This window comes from Wyeomyia smithii, chromosome 3, assembly GCF_029784165.1.
Source record: "Wyeomyia smithii strain HCP4-BCI-WySm-NY-G18 chromosome 3, ASM2978416v1, whole genome shotgun sequence".
In the NCBI taxonomy this organism is placed as follows: domain Eukaryota; kingdom Metazoa; phylum Arthropoda; class Insecta; order Diptera; family Culicidae; genus Wyeomyia; species Wyeomyia smithii.
The window spans coordinates 205,423,290-205,442,665 of NC_073696.1; the positions used below are offsets into that span (position 1 = coordinate 205,423,290).

At 36.3% G+C, this 19,376-nt stretch overlaps 2 protein-coding genes across 3 annotated transcripts; one reads left to right on the forward strand and one right to left on the reverse strand.

Annotated features, from left to right (window-relative positions):
- Positions 1 to 495: 495 nt before the first annotated feature.
- LOC129731149 (probable cytochrome P450 4d14) lies at positions 496 to 2,313 on the reverse strand. Its single transcript, XM_055690930.1, has one exon. The coding sequence runs from the start codon at positions 2,274 to 2,276 to the stop codon at positions 756 to 758; it is 1,521 nt and encodes a 506-aa protein (XP_055546905.1). The 5' UTR covers positions 2,277 to 2,313; the 3' UTR covers positions 496 to 755.
- Positions 2,314 to 4,795: 2,482 nt separating this feature from the next.
- Positions 4,796 to 17,861, forward strand: LOC129731150 (inactive ubiquitin carboxyl-terminal hydrolase MINDY-4B). Of its 2 annotated transcripts, XM_055690933.1 has the most exons (5): positions 4,797 to 5,439; positions 16,335 to 16,424; positions 16,485 to 16,844; positions 16,904 to 17,125; positions 17,185 to 17,861. In XM_055690933.1, the coding sequence occupies exons 1-5, from the start codon at positions 5,386 to 5,388 to the stop codon at positions 17,608 to 17,610; spliced, it is 1,152 nt and encodes a 383-aa protein (XP_055546908.1). In that variant the 5' UTR covers positions 4,797 to 5,385; the 3' UTR covers positions 17,611 to 17,861. The 2 variants fall into 2 exon arrangements, with proteins under 2 accessions (XP_055546907.1, XP_055546908.1); XM_055690932.1 differs by having other exon boundaries at positions 4,796 to 5,439; positions 16,335 to 16,844.
- The last annotated feature ends 1,515 nt before the right edge of the window (positions 17,862 to 19,376 follow it).

The window sequence follows — 19,376 nt, forward strand, 5'->3', positions numbered from 1 at the left end:
ACTTTTAATTTTTTTTACATACAAGAGTACAAAATTACAACCAAGAACAGTTAATTTATACACATACAAGCTTAAAATGACTTCACAATTTTTTATTGTATTTAGCTCCCAATCAATTGGTTCTTAAACAATGAAAATAACTGGCGATTCGAAAAACCGAAAAATATATATTGGTATGTGATGGAAAACCGTAGTATAATAATTTCGCATTAGAAATAGTAAAAATTAAACGATGTTTGTTATAGCGAAAGAATATTTACATTTTATAGCTATAATTGCATGCAAGCTTACCAGTTTGAGACTAATTTAACCTTCATTGATGTATCTACTGTATGAGAGTCGAATGAACCTAAATATAATAATTACATTTAAAAAAAAACGGGAAAAACGGCAGCTTGTAGCTCAAACGGCGATACTTCATCTTAGCTTTTATAACTAAAAAGAGCTTTCTCTCTGCATTCAGCTGTATAAGAAGTCATGAAAATAATTATGGAGTACATTTTTTTACTTTTTATTTCCAAGAAATATTTTGTAAAAATTCCTATCAAGACAGTTATTAGCATAATAGCACCGAAATGACCCTTTCGACACTTATTTCAGTGTTACTTTTATTCAGCATCGTTATGCAGCACGATTTCTACATTTGCTCATTGGGGTGCCTTCGGGTTGTTGCCTATATTTGTACACATTTCTACTATAATCAACCTACTAAAAAGTCTAATACAATTCTATTTTCAATACACCTTGTAATTAATTCACCATCTCTCAACTACTCTAATAGGAATACCACCATCGGGCCTCAGCACCAGATCCGTTTTAAACCGAATATCTTTCATTGTCGCTCCGGGCAGAATTTGGAAATTCGCCACCAGCCGTATAATGGTAATCTTCAGTTCCATCAATGCGTACCGCTGTCCGATGCAATTTCGCGAACCAATGCTGAACGGAATGTAATCGTAAGGACCACGTCGATGGACGGTACTATCGGCAAAACGTTCCGGATCAAATCGTTCCGGGTCCGGATAGACCTCCGGATTGCGATGAATAACGTAGATGGGCACTGTCACATCTACACCCGCCGGTACGATAACACCATTTATCTCCGTATCCTCGACCAAACGCCGGCCAATGAACGATACAGGTGGAAGAAGTCGCAGCGATTCCTTTATCACCAAGTCCAGATAAGAAAAATTTTGCAGACTATTGTACGTGAGTTGAGCATTCTTGCAGTTGCTTTTACCTAAAATGGAAACCACTTCGTCGTACACCTTCTGCTGAATGTCCTGATGCTTTGCAAGTTGCATAATTGTAAATGCTATACCAGATGTGGTTGTATCATGTCCTTCGAACATGAAAGTGTCAACTTCTTCTCTTATGTCCAGATCAGACAATGGTTTTCCATCTACCGTTACGTTCAACAACAGATCCAGAAAAGTTTGCTTACGCTTTGAATACATATCAGTCTCGTTAAGATCAAACGCAATCTCTCCGAGCTGTCGTTCTTTTTGAAGTTGCTCCCGGCGTTGATGGATCACTGAATCAGTGAACTGATGCAAACGGCGAATAAGTTTGCGTTGCTCCCACGCTTTTGGAACTACATACCAGTAAACCGTAGGGAAGAAACTGATAGGGCTGAATATTCGTAGCAGAACCAATTCACTCATTCGCTTCACATCACACACATACTGATTGTTGGGATCTTCCTGAGCATTGATCCTCACTCCCATTGAGGTTTCGCAAATGCTGTCAAGTGCATATAGCGAAATGTAATTATACACATTGAACTCCTCCGCTGAATCGTGCTTCCTTAGTTTTTGCATCAAAACATCCGCCTCCCGATTGAATACTTCAGTGAAACCTTCCAATATTTTAAAATGAAACGTCGGAGTGATAATCTTTCTTCGATTGAACCACTTTTCGCCAGAGGAAATCAGTAGACCTTTGCCGAGCCACGGTTCGATGAGGTCATAAATAGTGGATTTTTCAGTACTTTTGGCCATCAGAACCTTCTCAACACTGCTCGCACTGGTAACATTGAGCATTATGTCATTTCCAACGCCCCAAGTAACGATGTCCGGTCCATTTTCGACGTGCAGCTCCACCATTCGCTTGAAAATCCCTGGTACATCGGTTTCAAACTCCTTCAAATTCCCTAGCAGTACATTCGGAATCGGTCCTTTAAAATGGCTGGTAAATCGTAAGAGCTTCCGGCGCTGGTGCAGAAACCGAGAGATGATTATTGTGACCAAAGCGACAAATATCACTATGTAGAACATGATCGTTCAACTGATCTTTACATACTGACTAAGAGAACGCTTAATCGCAAATCGGTTCACTAGCCGACTGTTGTGATATTTATTTATCAGTGCATGAATGCGCCGTATTATAAAATCGGGCTGATAAGAAGTAATATTTTGTACCGTTATCATTTAATCGCTTGTTTGGGTTATTTTTATTTCGGTATTTTGCGATTCGCATTACATACGACATTACAATACGAAACGAGTAGATGTTTCGAAATTTCTTGCACAATTATTATTAATTTTACCGTACGGCATCACCCGCATGGAGTGAGTAATTTGTTTGGCTGAAATAGATTAGCACGAAAATTGCAGCCTGAAAATCTCCACATTTTTTAAATCTGTATATCAAACATCCTCTCAGCTGCACAGTGGTCTAAACTCGAAAAAATCGTGATCGTTTTAGATTTGACTGTGAAATATTGATTTTATGTACCCAGTGCCTTCAGCAAGTTTATTCTATGTAACAAGGCCTTTCTTTTGGCGTTTTCGGTTTTTTGATCAATCCCCCTAGTAGTTAGATAGAAAAATCATTGTTTTTAATTTTCAAAATACTCGACTGCTTCCTTCAGCAAAGTTGTAGGAAAATCTATAAGAAAAAGAATTGCTGAACACTGTAATTTTCTATCTGTACGTCTTATATGACGAAATAGAGTTTTACGAGGAACAGTCCTCAAAGTTAGTTTTTTGTCCATAACTTTTTCTGTAATCGTTGAAACAGTTCAAAATGTTCTAAGATTTCGTTCATTCTGCTAAACCTCGCATTTTTGTAGAATATATTGGTTTGATATTTTCATTTCGTGCCTGACGAATAGAACGCAGTTTGTTCGTTTTAAAGGTAAAACTTCGACAGCAATTAAAGTCACTTCTGGTGTTCCACAGGGTTCCCACTTGGGTCCTTTATTATTTATTATGTTTGTCGACGATGTCAATCTTGTATTGAAATGCGCCAAAGTACTCATCTATGCAGACGACATGAAATTGTACATGGAGATACGTAACAGCGTAGATCTGCAACATTTTCAGGATGAAATCAACGTTTTCTTCAATTGGTGTACCAAAAGCCTACTGGATCTTAATATTAAAAATAGCAACATTATATCCTACTCGAAAAAACACACCAATCATGATTTCAGTTTCACTTTAGGAAACCAGTTGTTTCAAAGGAGTTACAAGTTTAGAGACCTAGGCGTAATACTAGACTCAAAACTAACATTTGTGGAACACTATAATACAATGATCAATAAAGATTTCAGTATGTTAGGATTCATCAAAAGGTTCAGCTACAATTTTTAAGACCCCTATACCATTAAAACACTTTATGTTTCGTATGTAAGATCTGTTCTCGAATATTGTAGTATAGTTTGGAGCCCATATCTACCCACACATGTAGCAAGTATAGAATCAGTTCAAAAACAGTTTTTGTTGTATGCACTGAGGAAGCTAGGTTGGAGCTCTCTGATCCTCCCATCATATGAATCACGGTGCATGCTGATTAACATTAAAACGCTTGTAAAACGAAGAGAAATCGCTAAGGTCTCTTTTATCAACGATATAATCTCTCATCGTGTCAAATCAGAAAACCTTCTAGAAAACTTAAACTTTTATATACCCTCACGCATACTTAGAACCAGAAGTTTGTTTAAAGTGGCTCCTCAACGAACAATGTATGCAACTAATAGACCTATGAACCAAATGATGAACACATATAATCACTATTGTGTACACATTGACGTAACTATGTCCAGGGCAGCAATAAGAAAAACTTTGAACAGAAGACAAAATGAACAATTTTATCATATATGTAAGTAAACTGTATGTAGCCTACCATGATTGACGAAATAAATAAATAAATAAATTTGTTCTAAAGATATTGCTAGTTTTTTGCTGAAAATAGCCATATTTCGAGTCCATATTTCTTCGAAGCCGAAAACGCCAAAAGAAAGGCCTTATTATATGGAATAAACTTGCTGAAGACACTGGGTACATAAAATCAATAGTTCACAGTCAAATCTGAAACGATCACGATTTTCCGAGTTTAGACCACTGTGAGCTGGTGCGAAATAAAATCGGACTTTGAAAACTTTAATCTGATCGAACTTTGGATAGGACTTTCCGGACTCGGCTTCACAGTGTATACACTAATAGCAGAAAGACAATAACTAGCTGTAATAGCACAATACGTTGGAGAATTTAATTTGTATAAAGTTTATATTTGATCCTACATTACATTGAAATTGAACTGTCACTTCGTATCTATCAATCAAACTGTATTATAAACGTTCACAGTTTATTTAATTAGAATCACAATAAACTACACCAACCGTTGCTCAACTCGTTTGCCATTTCATGGTTTTCAAGTGTGCTATCCTAATGCAAATGTATAGTTCCGTTATGGTATTTGCACACCGTGATCCTTCTGCTGCTTCGGTCGTGGGGCCGCCTTTAACGGAGCCGTTTCCACTCGTCAAACACTTATAAAATGTTTGATTCACACCCATTTTCACGCCATTCGGTCGGAAAAGCTTGGCTCAATCACAGGTCGCTCCTGGGAAAGCACAATTCTAGTACAGTGAACAGTTCTCGTTTGAAGCTAGTATTGTACTTAAATCGCCCCCTCCTCTCGCGTGAGGGGGAAGTTTTACGTTCACGCCTTTAGTTTCAAACTGAAACGTGCCCAAAGTTAGTCATTTTTTGTGGAGTTGCGTGTGTGAGATCGTGCCAATGATATGATTGTTTCAACAGAAGTGAAAGTTTCAGATTTTACTGTTTGAAATACCACACTTAACTGAGAAAAATGATATTGTTCTGAAGAATATTGGTGCTTATTTTTAAAACGAACAATTCTAGTGGTGAACAGAGTTTGACCAGCTTATAGTACCAAATATTGCTGCGCTTTTGTATAAGTGAAAATCACTGTACCACATTGAAACCAACGAGAGAAGGATTTTTTTAAATAGTTCCCGTTTTTAAAGATCGATATTAGTACCGAGACTCGGTGTAGTTTCACACGCGGTATGCCATAACTGAATTCAATCGTTTCTATTTGGTTCAATCCGGTTCCGCACGGGAAGCAGCATAAATAATGTCGAAACTCAAACTCGTCGGGGGAAGGTCAATCACCATGGATGAGGCCATTGTAAGTGAACCACCCACTAGCTACCAAATCGGAAGGCTTCTGGGGACGAGTCCTTTCTGCTGACAGGGGTGTTGACAGTTGAACGTCTTTTTATTTTTTGTTTTTTTGATTTATTTTTGCTCGTTTCGGGCAAAAGGGAGCTATCCAATGCTATTGAACTTTGTGCTTGGTAATTAAAAATGCTTGTTCCATGCATCGGTAATGTTGGATACAAAACAATGTGACTGCTTGTGCTATGCTTAAAAAGTCTCTCGGCTTGCACTAAGATTGCAAATTGAAAAACAAGTTAAAATCGTTGTTTCGTGTTTTAATGCAAAATTCTTATATGTTGTATTGGAACAACATATGAGAATTTTGCATTGAAACACGAAACAACAAACGAATCCAACAGCATAGAGTTGACCAAAATCTAAGTGCTTAATTCTAACAAACGTATCAAAGGAATAAGCCAGAATTCCAATTTTCTAATTTATTATTCATCTGCACGAAATTCTGTGAAGGAAAATTGATGTATATTCTAAGTAAAGACGAATAAAGGTGACAGCGAAAAAAGAAAACTTCTCAGCTGGCCTGACAAGTCTATTCAGTTTTACGAAAACTGATAGGTACATAATTTTGGTTTCAAGGAGTAAATGGAGTGATGGATGTCCCACCCGCTGAACTACATTTTTCGTAGTTTCTACTACAGGTCGGACTCGATTATCCGGAATTTTAGACTCCATTATCCGGAATTCAATTTTTTTGGTGTTCGTTTTCAATTTTTTATCCGAAATTTTACCTTTACCATCTCTTCTGGCATATTTGTTACCTTTACCTGTTCGAAATAAGTGGAAATAATCAATGTCCAATTTATTTTTTTATGCTTCACAAGAAATCACCTCTTTTCGCCTCAGAAATAATTTCTGGCTACGCCACTGCATCATAAAAGTAAAACAAAAAAAGGAATATTTATTTTGTGTTCGCTAATCGAAAATTTTAATAATTTTTCTATGATTCGATTATCCGGAAAACTCGATTATCCGGAATGATTTTTTTTTTTTATGTTTCGGATAATCGAGTCCGACCTGTATCATATTTTTCAGTGAATTCAATTTTCTGTTTACATCGCTACATTTACTCCTTAAGATTAAAATAAAAAATAGCATGACTTTTCATAGAGACAAAAAAGAAAAATGGAGGAACATAATTTTAAAAAATATGTAGCTTAACTTCCAATGATTTTCAAGCTTCAAAAACTGTTTCTATACAAGCCGTGAAATTCTAACAAATAAAATTACATAAAACTTTTCTAAGACTCTATCAATACAAATATCATAAAAACCAATCCCGTCATGTTTTGTTTAATTCATTCATTATAAAATAATAAAATTGTGGATAGGCCGTTTTGTTTTACATCAATCTGTACCCACCGAGTGAGGTTTTTCTTCAGATAATTTTTTCTAATTATTGTATCGCAATTTTTTTTCAAAGGGGGGAGTTAAGATTTAATTTTTTTTTTGTTTCTAAATGAAATTGTGTTTATACGCGTGTCATAATTTTTATTTTTTGTAAAAAATTAAAAACATTAGGAAAATACTAAAAAATAAGATTTCAAAAAATTCATGACTGTAAAGTCAATGTTGAAAAATTAGTTTTCTTGCAAAAATGAAAATGAAATGCTAAGTTATTGGACTGACATAGAGATGACGTTGCCAATCCAAAATCTTTGGGCTTGCCTGATTGTACCAACTTGCTCTTAGCATTGCTTTCTGGTGGATAGGATAGGCATAGGTGTTACGGAAACATCTACTCCAGCTTATTAAACCGCAAACTATTTCGCACAATTTAGTCACGATAGTACCTCTATAACCGGCCCTCAGAAAGTCATTCATGACAGAAAATATCGAAAGAAATGTTCGTGAAATCATGCCCAATGACCGCGAAATTAAATTGAGCTAGTTGAGCCCGGTTGGACGTTCAAATTAAGGCGTATCGGCTTCATATGGCGAATAAAAATGTGCTCTTTCACCAAGATAACACTTCCGATCATTTTGCTGGCAATACGGCTGATAATTTGAAGAAAATAACGCTACGTCCCATCCTCCCATCCTCCGTCTTCGTTAGGGTTTAGTCCCAGTAATTGTAATTAGTAAGAGGTGAACGAAGTGTTGTCATACGATGAAAACGGATCAAGTGAATCATTAGGTGGAGGCCGAATAGTGACCGTTTTGTGTGTTGAGGAGGTAAGGGCAGATTTTTGATTCAAAGCCTGATTAAGGTGAAACGGGATAGTGGTCTTTTTCTATACAATTTTGAGGTTAGAGTTCTTTTTACTTTTGTAGTTTGAGCGTAAAAAATTCAGCTTTCACTTAATAAACAGCACTCAAATTGCTACTTCAGGCATGCAACAGTTGTGAAAACAATTGATCAAAGTTTCATGTACGTAGTCTTCATAAATCAAGAAAAAAATAGATTGCAAAATGCGAGTTGATCCCGACCACGTCCCAATTCACCTTAATGTACTTGCACCGACAAACGACAAACCCGATGAGGTGAAAGAGATGTTCGAAAAGCTTCTCAGTTAAACATAAGGAGATTACCCAAAACATGATATAAAGATCTTCACCGGGGACTCAAACGCATAGGTTGGACATGAAAAGTGTTTCCGACCAATTATTGGTATACACAGCTTCATGCTACCAGTGATGAAAATGACCTGAGGTTAGTGCATTTCGCGTAGCGAAAGAAAATGAAAAGCACATATTTAGCAGGAAGAGATATCCGGAAACACACATGGCAATACTCTAATGACGATGCCTGCTCTCAGATCGACTCGATGTGCGGTCCTTCCGAGGCCCAATCGATGACTCAGACTCGCCCGGCTGGTGAACGGATACGAGTTGAGTTCTTAGAGGAAGATACGATTGAACATTCAGCGGTTGTCAGCTGATGGAGTTGTTGTTGAGTACACTCGGAAGGTTCATGAACGCAGCTTTTGCATATCGCAAACAGAGAATTTCAGTTTCTCTGATTGATTCGAAATAAAGGTGCTCTGCCAAATATTTTGATTTTAAAAAGTCTTCCGACGAGGGAAAGACTGACAAAATGTATTCTTTGCGGCTGGTTTTTATTTTTGTCAAAAATGCCGCGGAGTGTTTGCAAACGCTTCGCGGAGCACGATTTGGAAACCCCTGCGCTAGCGCATCAAATGCGTTATGAACAACACACTTTTGTTGTACTGGTTTCGCACCATCCAACTTTTGCATAAGGAATCGTAGCGCCAACCCAATGGGGTACGGCATCTCAGGTTTAAAGGGCTTTTGTTTGTTAACACTGATGGCGTAGAGCTCAAAAACAATGTGGAAAAAAACCATAATAACGGCTTTACTCGATATATTTTATTTTCAAAATTTCATAACTTTTTGAACCAGTTGAGCGATTTTCGATCTTTTTGGATCAAATTAAACGTAATTAGGTAAAAGCACCGGTTTTGGCCAAAGTATGTTATTGATGAGAGGTATTTAGCCTGCTTCCTTCGAAAAAGATGAAATTTAATCAGTTCAACGGGGAAATCGGATGAACTCGCCTATGTTTTTCACTAACATTGAGTTTAAATAGTAAAATTATGTTATTTTGTTTATATATTTTCCAACCAAAAAACTTCTTTAGGCTCTTATTTTGGCCATAACATTTCTTAATTGGCCACTCGGGGCTCCTATTTTGGCCAATTCGCAAAAAAGTTAAATTCACACGATTTTTTTTATAATTTGACTTCACCATTTAGATATATTTTATCAGCAGAAAATCCTCGTTGTTTAACTAACTAAAAAGCCTGATAATATTATATTCACACATAGCTAGCAGTGCAAAATACTTCGAGCTAGAATTTCATTTGAATTGAGTATTTGAATTGAGTAGATTATTGAAAATTTTGCCATGTTTTTAAAATGAATTTACCCAAATATGAACTATAACATATTTTCAAAAATTTCTCCATATATAGAGTCAAATAGCTGCCCTTCAAATTTAGACCAAGTGATATTTTTTATGTTTTCTCCAAAAAGAATGACAAACAAATTAAAAACGCATAGGGGTAAGCGGAGTAAGACCGCCCCTTTAAGCAATTCTGTTTATAGAAAAAAAAACAGTTGCGGTTGCAATTTCATTTTTTCTTTGGAAAGATGCTCTTCTATTCAATACCTGCATCTGCATCAAAAAAATAAGAACTGAAATATTTTCGTTTATTTTCCAGTTTTTTGACGTCTTCGACGTCTAACCGCACTATATCGAGATACATTCTGCGGGAAACTAAAACCAAGGTGTGATGTTGGAATGAAAGATTTCAAACGGTAATACTGATGTGACCACATGATGGATCACAATAATTAATATGTCGCTGGATTGATGAAATGATGGACAATTTTGTGATTCTTCAGTTATCATTATCACTTCATTGTTTAACAGTGAAAATTTTAGGTCGAATTTTCACGAACAATGTACCAATCACATGCGAGCACACCTGGCACAGACTTAATGAGTAGACACCAACTGCCTGCTGTGATATCCTGTCCCCGCCCCAATCAGGGTTGCCACAGTTATATCTGTATTTTTCTTTGAAAATATCTGTATATCTGTATCTCGGGCAAAAAAACCTGTATTAAAAATCTGTATCGAGCAGACTCAAAATGTTGGATGGAAAAATTTTTACTTGCAGAACATATTTAAACGAATTCATTCTTCTCTTTGTGATGTTTATACAGGTTTTTGTTAAATTTATTTTTTAAAGTTTTCGTTAATTTAATATTTGTATCTCCTCCTTGGTCTGCAACGTAGCTTTCAGCTTTTAAAATTGAGATTATTAGCTTACGAATTTGGGGAATTGTAGCATTAAATCGTTCAAATATTCCAATTTCACGAACGATTTAAGATTACTTAAAGCTGCCATTTTTACAACAGGATCGGTGAAATCGCACCTCATTGCAATTTGTTCTACGAACTTTGAATTGGGTTGTTAAGCTATATCAGCTTTTTATATCATTTGAAAGAGCTGCATTTTCTAAGCAAAACGTGATTTTAAGAATTTTCTACCGTTCTTCGATTTTCAAATCACGAATTAAAACTGCTCGAAATCGCTACAATGACAGTTGGTATATGGACAAACTGTCATTGTAGCGATTTAGCGTGATTTTTCAATCTTCATTTTAAAATCGAAGGACAATGATAAATTTTTTTTTGAATTACGTTTTGCTCAGAAAATTACACTCTTTTAACTGATATACAAAAATCAGCAATCCGTGAATAGCTAAACAACCCAATTGAAATCCTGACAAATATTTAGAAACGTTCATTTTCGCGCTTCGTTCAAGTCACATTCCATTTCTTCTTCATCGATACCTACATAGTTCTGATGTTGTTTTTTTACAAAACTTTGAAAATCGAATAATCGAATTCTACCTTTGTAATTGATTTCAGTTGGTCGGTACAACAACAAAAAATCTGTAAAATCTGTATTTTTGACAATATTCTGTAATTCTGTAATACAGGCTTAAATTGGTTAAAAAAATCAAGAAAACTAAAAAAAATATGCTCGTTTTTTGGACATGTGTGCCAAAATCGAACCGTGCAAAAAGTAAAACGAGCTCAAATCAAACAGAGCCTCAAAAGGATATATAAAACTCATGTAGTCCTACGTCAACTATGCGGTCGTGTCTTGGATACCACCCTCCTAATTTTTTGTTTTCAATTTTAAAAATGCATTGAAAATTTGCAGATCTTTTTCCTGCGGGGTTTTACAGTGTATAGTTTTTTCGGAAGAACAAAACTCCTAACTCAACGTCATACCGATCAAACAAACCGTCATGGCTCTAAAATTATTTATGTTCATTAATACCATTTTTACAAAAGTTAACTTTTTTTAACATTAGTCTTGTTAAAAAAATATTACTAGTAAAGCTTCAACCAAATCGAAAATGGTCGATTAACATCATTGTCTTATATGGCTTGAAATTCATTTACTGATCCTGTCAATATTTCATTTGCATTGTCGAGGCATTTGGGTCTTGAAGTAAAACAACAAACAATTGTATACGTGGCGGTTTCACCCCATGTACAGCGGGCGGCTTTACCCCCAGTGGAACATTTTCATATTCCACCCAAAAAGTAGTCAAAATTACAAGATTACTCACGGCTTTCGATATTTCCGAAAGGAGACTGATTCAGGCAACCGATTAAACGTATATTCACAACCAAAACAATAGATTTTAAGAAAACCTTAAGTCCCGTAGCCGCAAAACAATAGTGTATTGAGCAATTGCCAGCTTAAAGGTTGTTTTTGAATATTTTTGTTACCGTTCGCGCAGAAACGGTAATGTTAATGTTATGTAATCATAGTGTAACGTGTCTATTAAGGAAATTTTTCTATCATTATGTAACTTGGCAGTAAAACTACAGTGGGCGGTCTTACCCTGTTTACCTCTATGTTTTGATGAAAAACATTAATAACCTTGAGTAGAATTGAGATATTTATCATGTCAGCATTGCAAATTGTTTCTCTTAAAAAGCCCTAAAAGTCGTTCAAAGACAGTTGTGTTTTTTCATGTGTTCAATATAAATCGGTTGTTTCCAAAGATAGAACAAAAATTGTTTTAAAATGTTACTTAACATTCATGGAGCTACGACATTGTACAACTTTTTCTTTTATCTACAAAGATAAAAAATAGATACTTGATTTCATAAAAAATTTGGGTCACCCTGATTTTAATTTAGGGTATCGAACGTCTTCGTGAGTGGTGTTCTTCGGCAGTTTTTCTGCAGCAATCTTATGCAAAAGGGGGCCGAAGAAAACCACTGACGAAGACGTTCGATACCCCACCCCAGCTCTAGACCCAAATTTCCCCCTAAACTTGGTTTGTGGACCACTGTGCAATATTATGTCGATCGAAAACGGTCGCTAAATATTTTTAATAAAATTTGTTTCGTAGAACGTTGAATAATCATCGCCTAAAAGAAATACAGTAATCACCCGATTATATCAGTACCCGATTTTATCTGCCCCCAATTTTATCGACCCCCGATTTTATCCCTTTTTTCACCCGATTATATCATCATATAACATTTTATCAGAAAAAAAATCACAGGAGGGTTGTGTGTAAAGCCACGACGGCAAGGTTGAAGTAGAATACTTTTACAAGAAAGATAACCCGGCTGCTTGCGTGTCAGTCATTTTTTCTAGTAAATAAACGTTGACTAATCAGATCAATCCAATTTTAGGCTTCAACAAGGATTGACCATTTTCAATAATATAGTAAGTTGCTTGATTGGGGCTTGACAATTTTTTAATTTTGGTTATGCGAAAAATTAAATTGTATGTAGATAATGAAAATTAATCGGATGTCGTGCTCGTGACTGAAGGAAAAGATAATTCAGTACGTTCTGAGACACGGAGATAAAGTAAAATTTATAACTTTTACAAATTTAAAAACGTGAATTAACTCAAGAGAAAATATTAACTCTTCAATCATCAGGTTTTTATTTCATGAAAAGGACACTTTGTTGTTTAATTCAACATCGAATAAGATACCGATCACATCTTGGCGTTATCACTGACAGTGCGAATAAAGTATTCCTCGTGATAAAATAAACGATGAAAAGCTGATTCAACACTCAAAACTAGACGGCTCATGCGTTGTCAAAATGAGTCAACTTTTCATTGAATGCATTTACTAGTGCCCGCTATCGCACAGAGACTGCATTTTACTAAAGTGCCTCACTGCATCAGCTGCTATCGATGCTGACACCCACTGCAACTGATACGCTACCCGTAGCCATGCCACAGTTGTGGCTGCTATACGCTGCAATTGGTATACGCTGTCCCTGCATCAGCTGGCCCAGCTGCTAACGATGCTGAGATCCGCCACAACTAGTGCGCTATCAGTTGCCATGCCAAAGCTGTGGCTGCTATCCGCTATCGCTGGAATCCACTGCATCGCTACTGCTGCTGCTAAGGGAGGACTACTGTTGTCGCTGTCTAGAGGCTCTTGTATAGGCGGATAGGCCAAAAAGCATATTTTAAGTTGCAAGGTATATGTTTCTGTCGACCGTGCTTGGGAAGCAATCATATAACAACCAATCAGAGGTCGAATTTTTCGTTTTGACAAGGCTAGACTATTTTCAATAGTACCATAGTTTGAATAATAGAATAACAATTATCTTCATTTGGGAAAAGTCTCAGAAGACTTTTCAATCTATTGCTGCAAGAACGAAGGAAATCCATCGAATACTAACCGATTTATTAGCATTTGCAATTGGACATATTTTTCACTTTTTTCGGTTTTAGATTTTCATTTCACATCCCTATGTAGCCGAACATCCTGAGAGAAATATTTTACTTCAAAATGTCAGTATAAACTGATCTATTCAGATTCAATATTTTAGTACTTTTGCACAGATCTGTGTGAATAACATCATTCTGGATGTTGTTTTCATTGTTTTGTTAATTCGATTATTTGAATAGTGATTCAAGCCATAATATATATTCATATATTTTTTAAGCTATTAAACAACCCATCTTTTAATATAGAAAAATGGGTGACCAATTCACCTAAAAGTTAGAGAGAAAATTTCCTTCTTCATTTGATTGAGATAGACGCATAGTGTCTTCAGCAAATCTCTTACTTATTACGAACCATATGAAGTTCTCTTTCAAAAGGTACTAACGATCCCAATTTCCGTTCTAACTTTTTCCCACATTTTTCCGAATTTTTAAATCTTCAACGAAGTTATCAGCCTTCCATAAAAGCATGTTTTTGCAAAAAAAATATGTTTCATCTATTAAAATAAACAAGCTATTTGCTATATAATAATATTTTCAGCGGTAATTGCACGTCCACCATCTCCAAATCTCGCAATTATTCACAAGTGGCAGTTCCCCTGTCAATTAAGATACAAACTTTTGTCTTTTAGAGTCTGTAGGCAGCATCTTCGATTAATTTTTGTATTTAAATTTATCGGTGTTGTTTCAACGATGTCTTCAATTTGTTTTCTTCTGTTTCCTGCTTGCAGGTGAACGAAGAAAAAGTAGAAAAATTTCATGTGTTTTGAAATGTATTGAAGAGATATTTTGTGAAAGGGCTATCAGTAAACCACGTATACATATTGAGGGTCATTTCTGATCCCTCTTCTGTTAACTTAGAATATATCTGAAAATCACGAGAAATTAATTTTTTAAGCTGCCTGAGATATGTATGACACTAACAGCACAACTTCATAGCTTTATGCAAACACTAGTACCTAACCTACGAACTAGTAGTGAAGTTTATGTTTCACTTATATGAGAGCCCTCCCTTTCAGAGGAGGTAGGGGTGTCAAGTTACTATTGAAATATTTCTTACTCCTAAAACAAGTTACGCAGAAGATTGTGTTATATTTGTATGGGAGCCCTCCCTTCAAGAAGACCTTTTCCGACCACAAAAACCCCTACACACAAATTTTCACGCCGATTACGATACAGTAGTTTCCGCGTCTATAAGAATTAGAGAGACAGACAGACAGATCTTGAAATAATTGAAATCGCTGATTTTACGTATTAAATCATAAAATTAAATTAAATTTTATCACTTTCCCTATTTATCACCCCAAACATAATCAAGGGGGTGATATAATCGGGTGATCACTGTATTAAAAAGTATTTTTTTCATCTGAAAGTCGCATGATTGCAAACTAACAATTTTGAACAATTTATCGTTCATCATGAAATTGACACTAAATTTATTGCGCTGTCAAAAAGTACAACTCCTTGAAAAAATATTGCCAAAAAACTGCAGCAACGTTTTTTGTAGTCCTTGAATGATCACTTGCCAAATAATATCTTATGCAATTTTTCAGCGCTAAGAAACTTGGAGTTTTTGGTGCTAAAGAATTCCATTAGATATTTTTTGTTCTAGACGAACTCGGAATAACTCTAAACTCATAAAATTTTTTGGAGTTTGCTTACACAGTGCAACATTTTTTTTGCCTTGGCTTCTTCGTATGATTTTTTTTTTTCATGCATTATGGCGCAAAAACAAATGTCCCCGAGTTTGCGCCTTAAGGGGCAACAGTGCACCATTTTGAATTTCGGAGAAATCGGAAATTTTCGATGTTTTTTCGACGCCATTTTGTTTCATAGCCAAACATCAAAATTCTAAGAGTTTGTCCACATATTAGCATTTTCTTATCCATCTTAAAAAAAAAAGATCTTAAATCGGACAAAAACTGAGCTCAAAACAGTGATTCTACGAAATAGATTTTGGCATGGTTTTAGAATATTTCACAATGCGAAATAAAATCGAGTATTTATGAGCATCGGAATCGATTGGTAGGTGTCTGATCCACGTAATATGTTAGCAATATGTCAATTTTGCCCCGATTACCCTACAATACTAAAATAGGTTTATCTCGACGCTGGATTAACTTATTTGAAATTTGTTTAATGTAATATCAATTATGTAGGCGATACTCAAAGACACAATGTCTTTACGCCAAAACCGTTTTCGTAGAATCATCGTTTTGAGCTCAGTTTTTGTCCGATTTAAGATCTGTCATTTTTTAAAATAGGTAAGAAAATGCTAATCTGTGGACAAACTCATAGAATTTTTATATTTAGCTTCGAAACAAAATGGCGTCGAAAAAAAATATCATAATTTTCCGGTTTCTCAAAAATTCAAAATGGCGCCACTGCTGCCCCTTAAGGTAAAATGTGATCAAACTCGGAAAAATTTGGTTTTTGCGTCAAAATACATGAAAAATCATATTAAGAAGCCAAGGCAGAAGAAAAAGTAAATTTCAGTTGCGCTATGTTTTCGATGTGTTAGCTTAAAAAAAAAAAACAAACTGTCAAACACAATTAAATTTCAAAAATGTTCATATTTCCTCTCTAGGAACTCCGCCAAACTGTATTTGGTTCCGCGGCTAGTCCACCACGAGGGGAGTGGACCCGCACAGGAATCAGCTTCGGTGCCGTAAATGGAGTAAGTTCAAACCCCCACATTAACCTTCTTACAGTTTCTCTTACTATTTTGACCCACCAGGAATATCCCTACGGACTCCGAACACCACGTAATGCCACCCGTGGAATGCAATCAGTCCTGCAGGCCTTCATCATTAAACATTTTATATTCGACAATAAGCCTAGAGAGAAGTCTGTTCCACTGGAAGATCTGCTGAAACCAAACGAGGCAGAACAAGCACAGGCTTTGTATCTGGCGATTTCGGACATTCTGTGGAACATTGGTGAGAAGACTAAGGCACTGATTGTACTTCCCGGGGAAACATCGCACATTCCGCACAGCCATGTATACTTCCAGGACAACGTGACTGAGAAATTATTCTTTTTCGAGTTCACAAAGCTGGATGAAATGCAGATTTTTATGAAACGTTATTTACCTTATGTTAGTATGCAGTAATTTTCTGAAAGTAGAACATCAATCACTGATCCGAGCTGATTTAGTTTACAGAAAATCCAGGCCCAGGTGCTCTGTTGCTGTTGTACAGTGCTGTTCTAACTCGTGGAATGGAAAATCTTCGAACTGATTTAGACGCACCGAAAGGAGCCCATTTAATGGGACCTCATGAAGAAGGATCGTTGAATGTTGTAACACTCTTACTGACCGGCCGTGCAACACCTTACTTGCACAATGGTGTTGTCTACGTGGGCGACGAAGACCATTACGTAAGACAATTATCACACTCAGTTAGGTCCAAAGACTTAAAAATCTCAATCGATTTCAGGCTCTACCGCAATTTGGTATTCTCGGTCGCGGTTCGATCGGACTACTAATATGGGAAGGAGAAAATGAAGCAATGCGATCGGCTTCCCGTCAACCCGGATCGCGACTCAAGACTCCGGCGACGCCAGTTTGGGTAAGCTGCTGTTGCGGTCACTACGGAGTTCTCTTCAACTCAAACCGCGAGCTTTTGAGAAATTACCACGCTGAAAAACGGTTCGAACTACATTACTATACATGTGCCGGGTGTTACCTCTCGATGACGGTCGACAACCGACAGCAAGATGAGGGAGGAGATGATGGTGAAGAGGATGGCGAACGAAAGCAAAACGACATGGTCTCGACTCCACTGGAGCGACTGATCCACACCAAATGGATGGAAGCCAAGATTACATATCATGGGGCATTACCAGCATCTTTGAACTTCTAATGGCTCGTTGTAATGCACATTCACGGTTAGCAATTTATTGTTCTCTAGAATTAAAAAAAAATATGTGCGCTGTCTTGTTGACGGCTTTTTCGAATTTAGCTACTAGCCTTGAATTGGTTCAATGAAGGCTGTTGAACTCTTCGTATAACTAGCAGCTTTGTAATTACAGATACCATAGAATCAAATTGACCCATTTGAAGATATTCCCAAAACGTAGTACAAATACACAATACACAGGTTTTACACTCTAATCGAATTTAGTTTTATTTTTACCACAAAAGTTTTCAAGCATTAGGTTTTACAAAAGTAATCTGTTACCCCCTATTTTTCTGGTTTTGTTTTGTCAATGAGTATTAAATTGACTATTATTTAAAACAATTGATGATTGCAAGGATTTTGAATGATGTTTTGATGTTTCATGAATGTTGAGTTCCAGTTAAACGTTACAGCGTTAAAACATTATTCACCAACCAACACCATGCGTATTTGTGAGTGCATTTATAGAATACGATCGACATATCGACACTTTCATTAAATTTTTTTGCCGGGTCTCGGTAATTTATTGCCGAGAACGCATCACTGAGTGCTCGATTAAAAAAAAATAATGGCAGCTGTCTTATTTTTTCGTAAATCTCGGTTTAACCTAATTTATATTTCAGCACAAAACATTACCGAGCTATCACTACCGAAATTTCGAATATTTTGTTCTGAAGTTTCAGTTAGGTGAACCGAGATTTACAAAAAAAAATATGACAGCTGTCATTATTTTTTTTAACCGAGCACTCAGTGGTGCGTTCTCTGTCATAAATTACCGAGACCCGGCCGAAAATTTTAGGTGTGTACATACTTGAAAAAGATTCTCGAGCTCAGTAATTTATTTTACCGAGCTATCATGGTTTAACATCAATTTACTGAAAATTCAGTGATGAAAAACTGAAAACCGTAATTAAAAACAATGCCGAGATTTCTGACAATTGGTGGGGGAAAGTGTACCAAAAAACTCGCAAGTGTCACGTACACACAAAAATTTCTCTTCAGCTAAGTACATTGCTGAAAGTGTATCAGCAAACCACATGTTTACTGAATCACAGTATTTTTTCAAAAGTTTACTGTAATTCAGTTCTAAAATTTACTGAATTTCGCTCAGTAATTTTATTTTTGCTTTAAACCAGTATTTCATTGATAAATTTACTGAAAACCAGTAATCGATTCAGTGATTCGCGAAAATACAGCAAAACTATTTGCTGAACAGAAAACAGTAACTGAATGTTTGCTGGAATCCAGCGCAAGAATTGATATGTCAAAAAAAAGTTGAAGAGGTTGTTTATAAGACACGACCGCAGAGTTAACGTAGAATACGACAGCCCGTCGTATGTCAATGTATTTCTTGGGATAGGTTTGGGAATACACTCAATTAGGGTTAATTAATTTATTGGTCTCTCTGCTCCCGATGACGCTTACCTCTATAGCCGGCACCGGTAACGACATTGAACAACAGCAGAAATTCTTCAGATGAACTTCAAGGCTTAGCTGAAGTCAAAAAAGGTTAATTGTTTTCAATATGGCAAATCTTTTATTTAGTTCTGAATGATTTACAGTGCAATAAAATCCTGCATGAAGTGATTTATTTGCAACTATATATGAAAATTTCAATCGCTATACTGCTAGCCGGGAGAGCGTGGGAGTCCTCGTGGTGTTGGTGCTGAGGTGGAGATAGATGGGGAACGATTTGAAGTGGTTGACGATTTCGGTTATCTTGGTACGCT

What these genes read in the sequence shown, in the direction of transcription:
- LOC129731149 (XM_055690930.1), bottom strand. Translation starts at nt 2,276, where the DNA reads ATGTTCTACATAGTGATATTTGTCGCTTTGGTCACAATAATCATCTCT.
- LOC129731150 (XM_055690932.1), top strand. Translation starts at nt 5,386, where the DNA reads ATGTCGAAACTCAAACTCGTCGGGGGAAGGTCAATCACCATGGATGAG. An exon ending in TGAAACGTTATTTACCTTAT is followed by an intron (nt 16,845 to 16,903) that starts GTTAGTATGCAG and finishes GAGCTGATTTAG; the next exon opens with TTTACAGAAAATCCAGGCCC. An exon ending in TGGGCGACGAAGACCATTAC is followed by an intron (nt 17,126 to 17,184) that starts GTAAGACAATTA and finishes AATCGATTTCAG; the next exon opens with GCTCTACCGCAATTTGGTAT.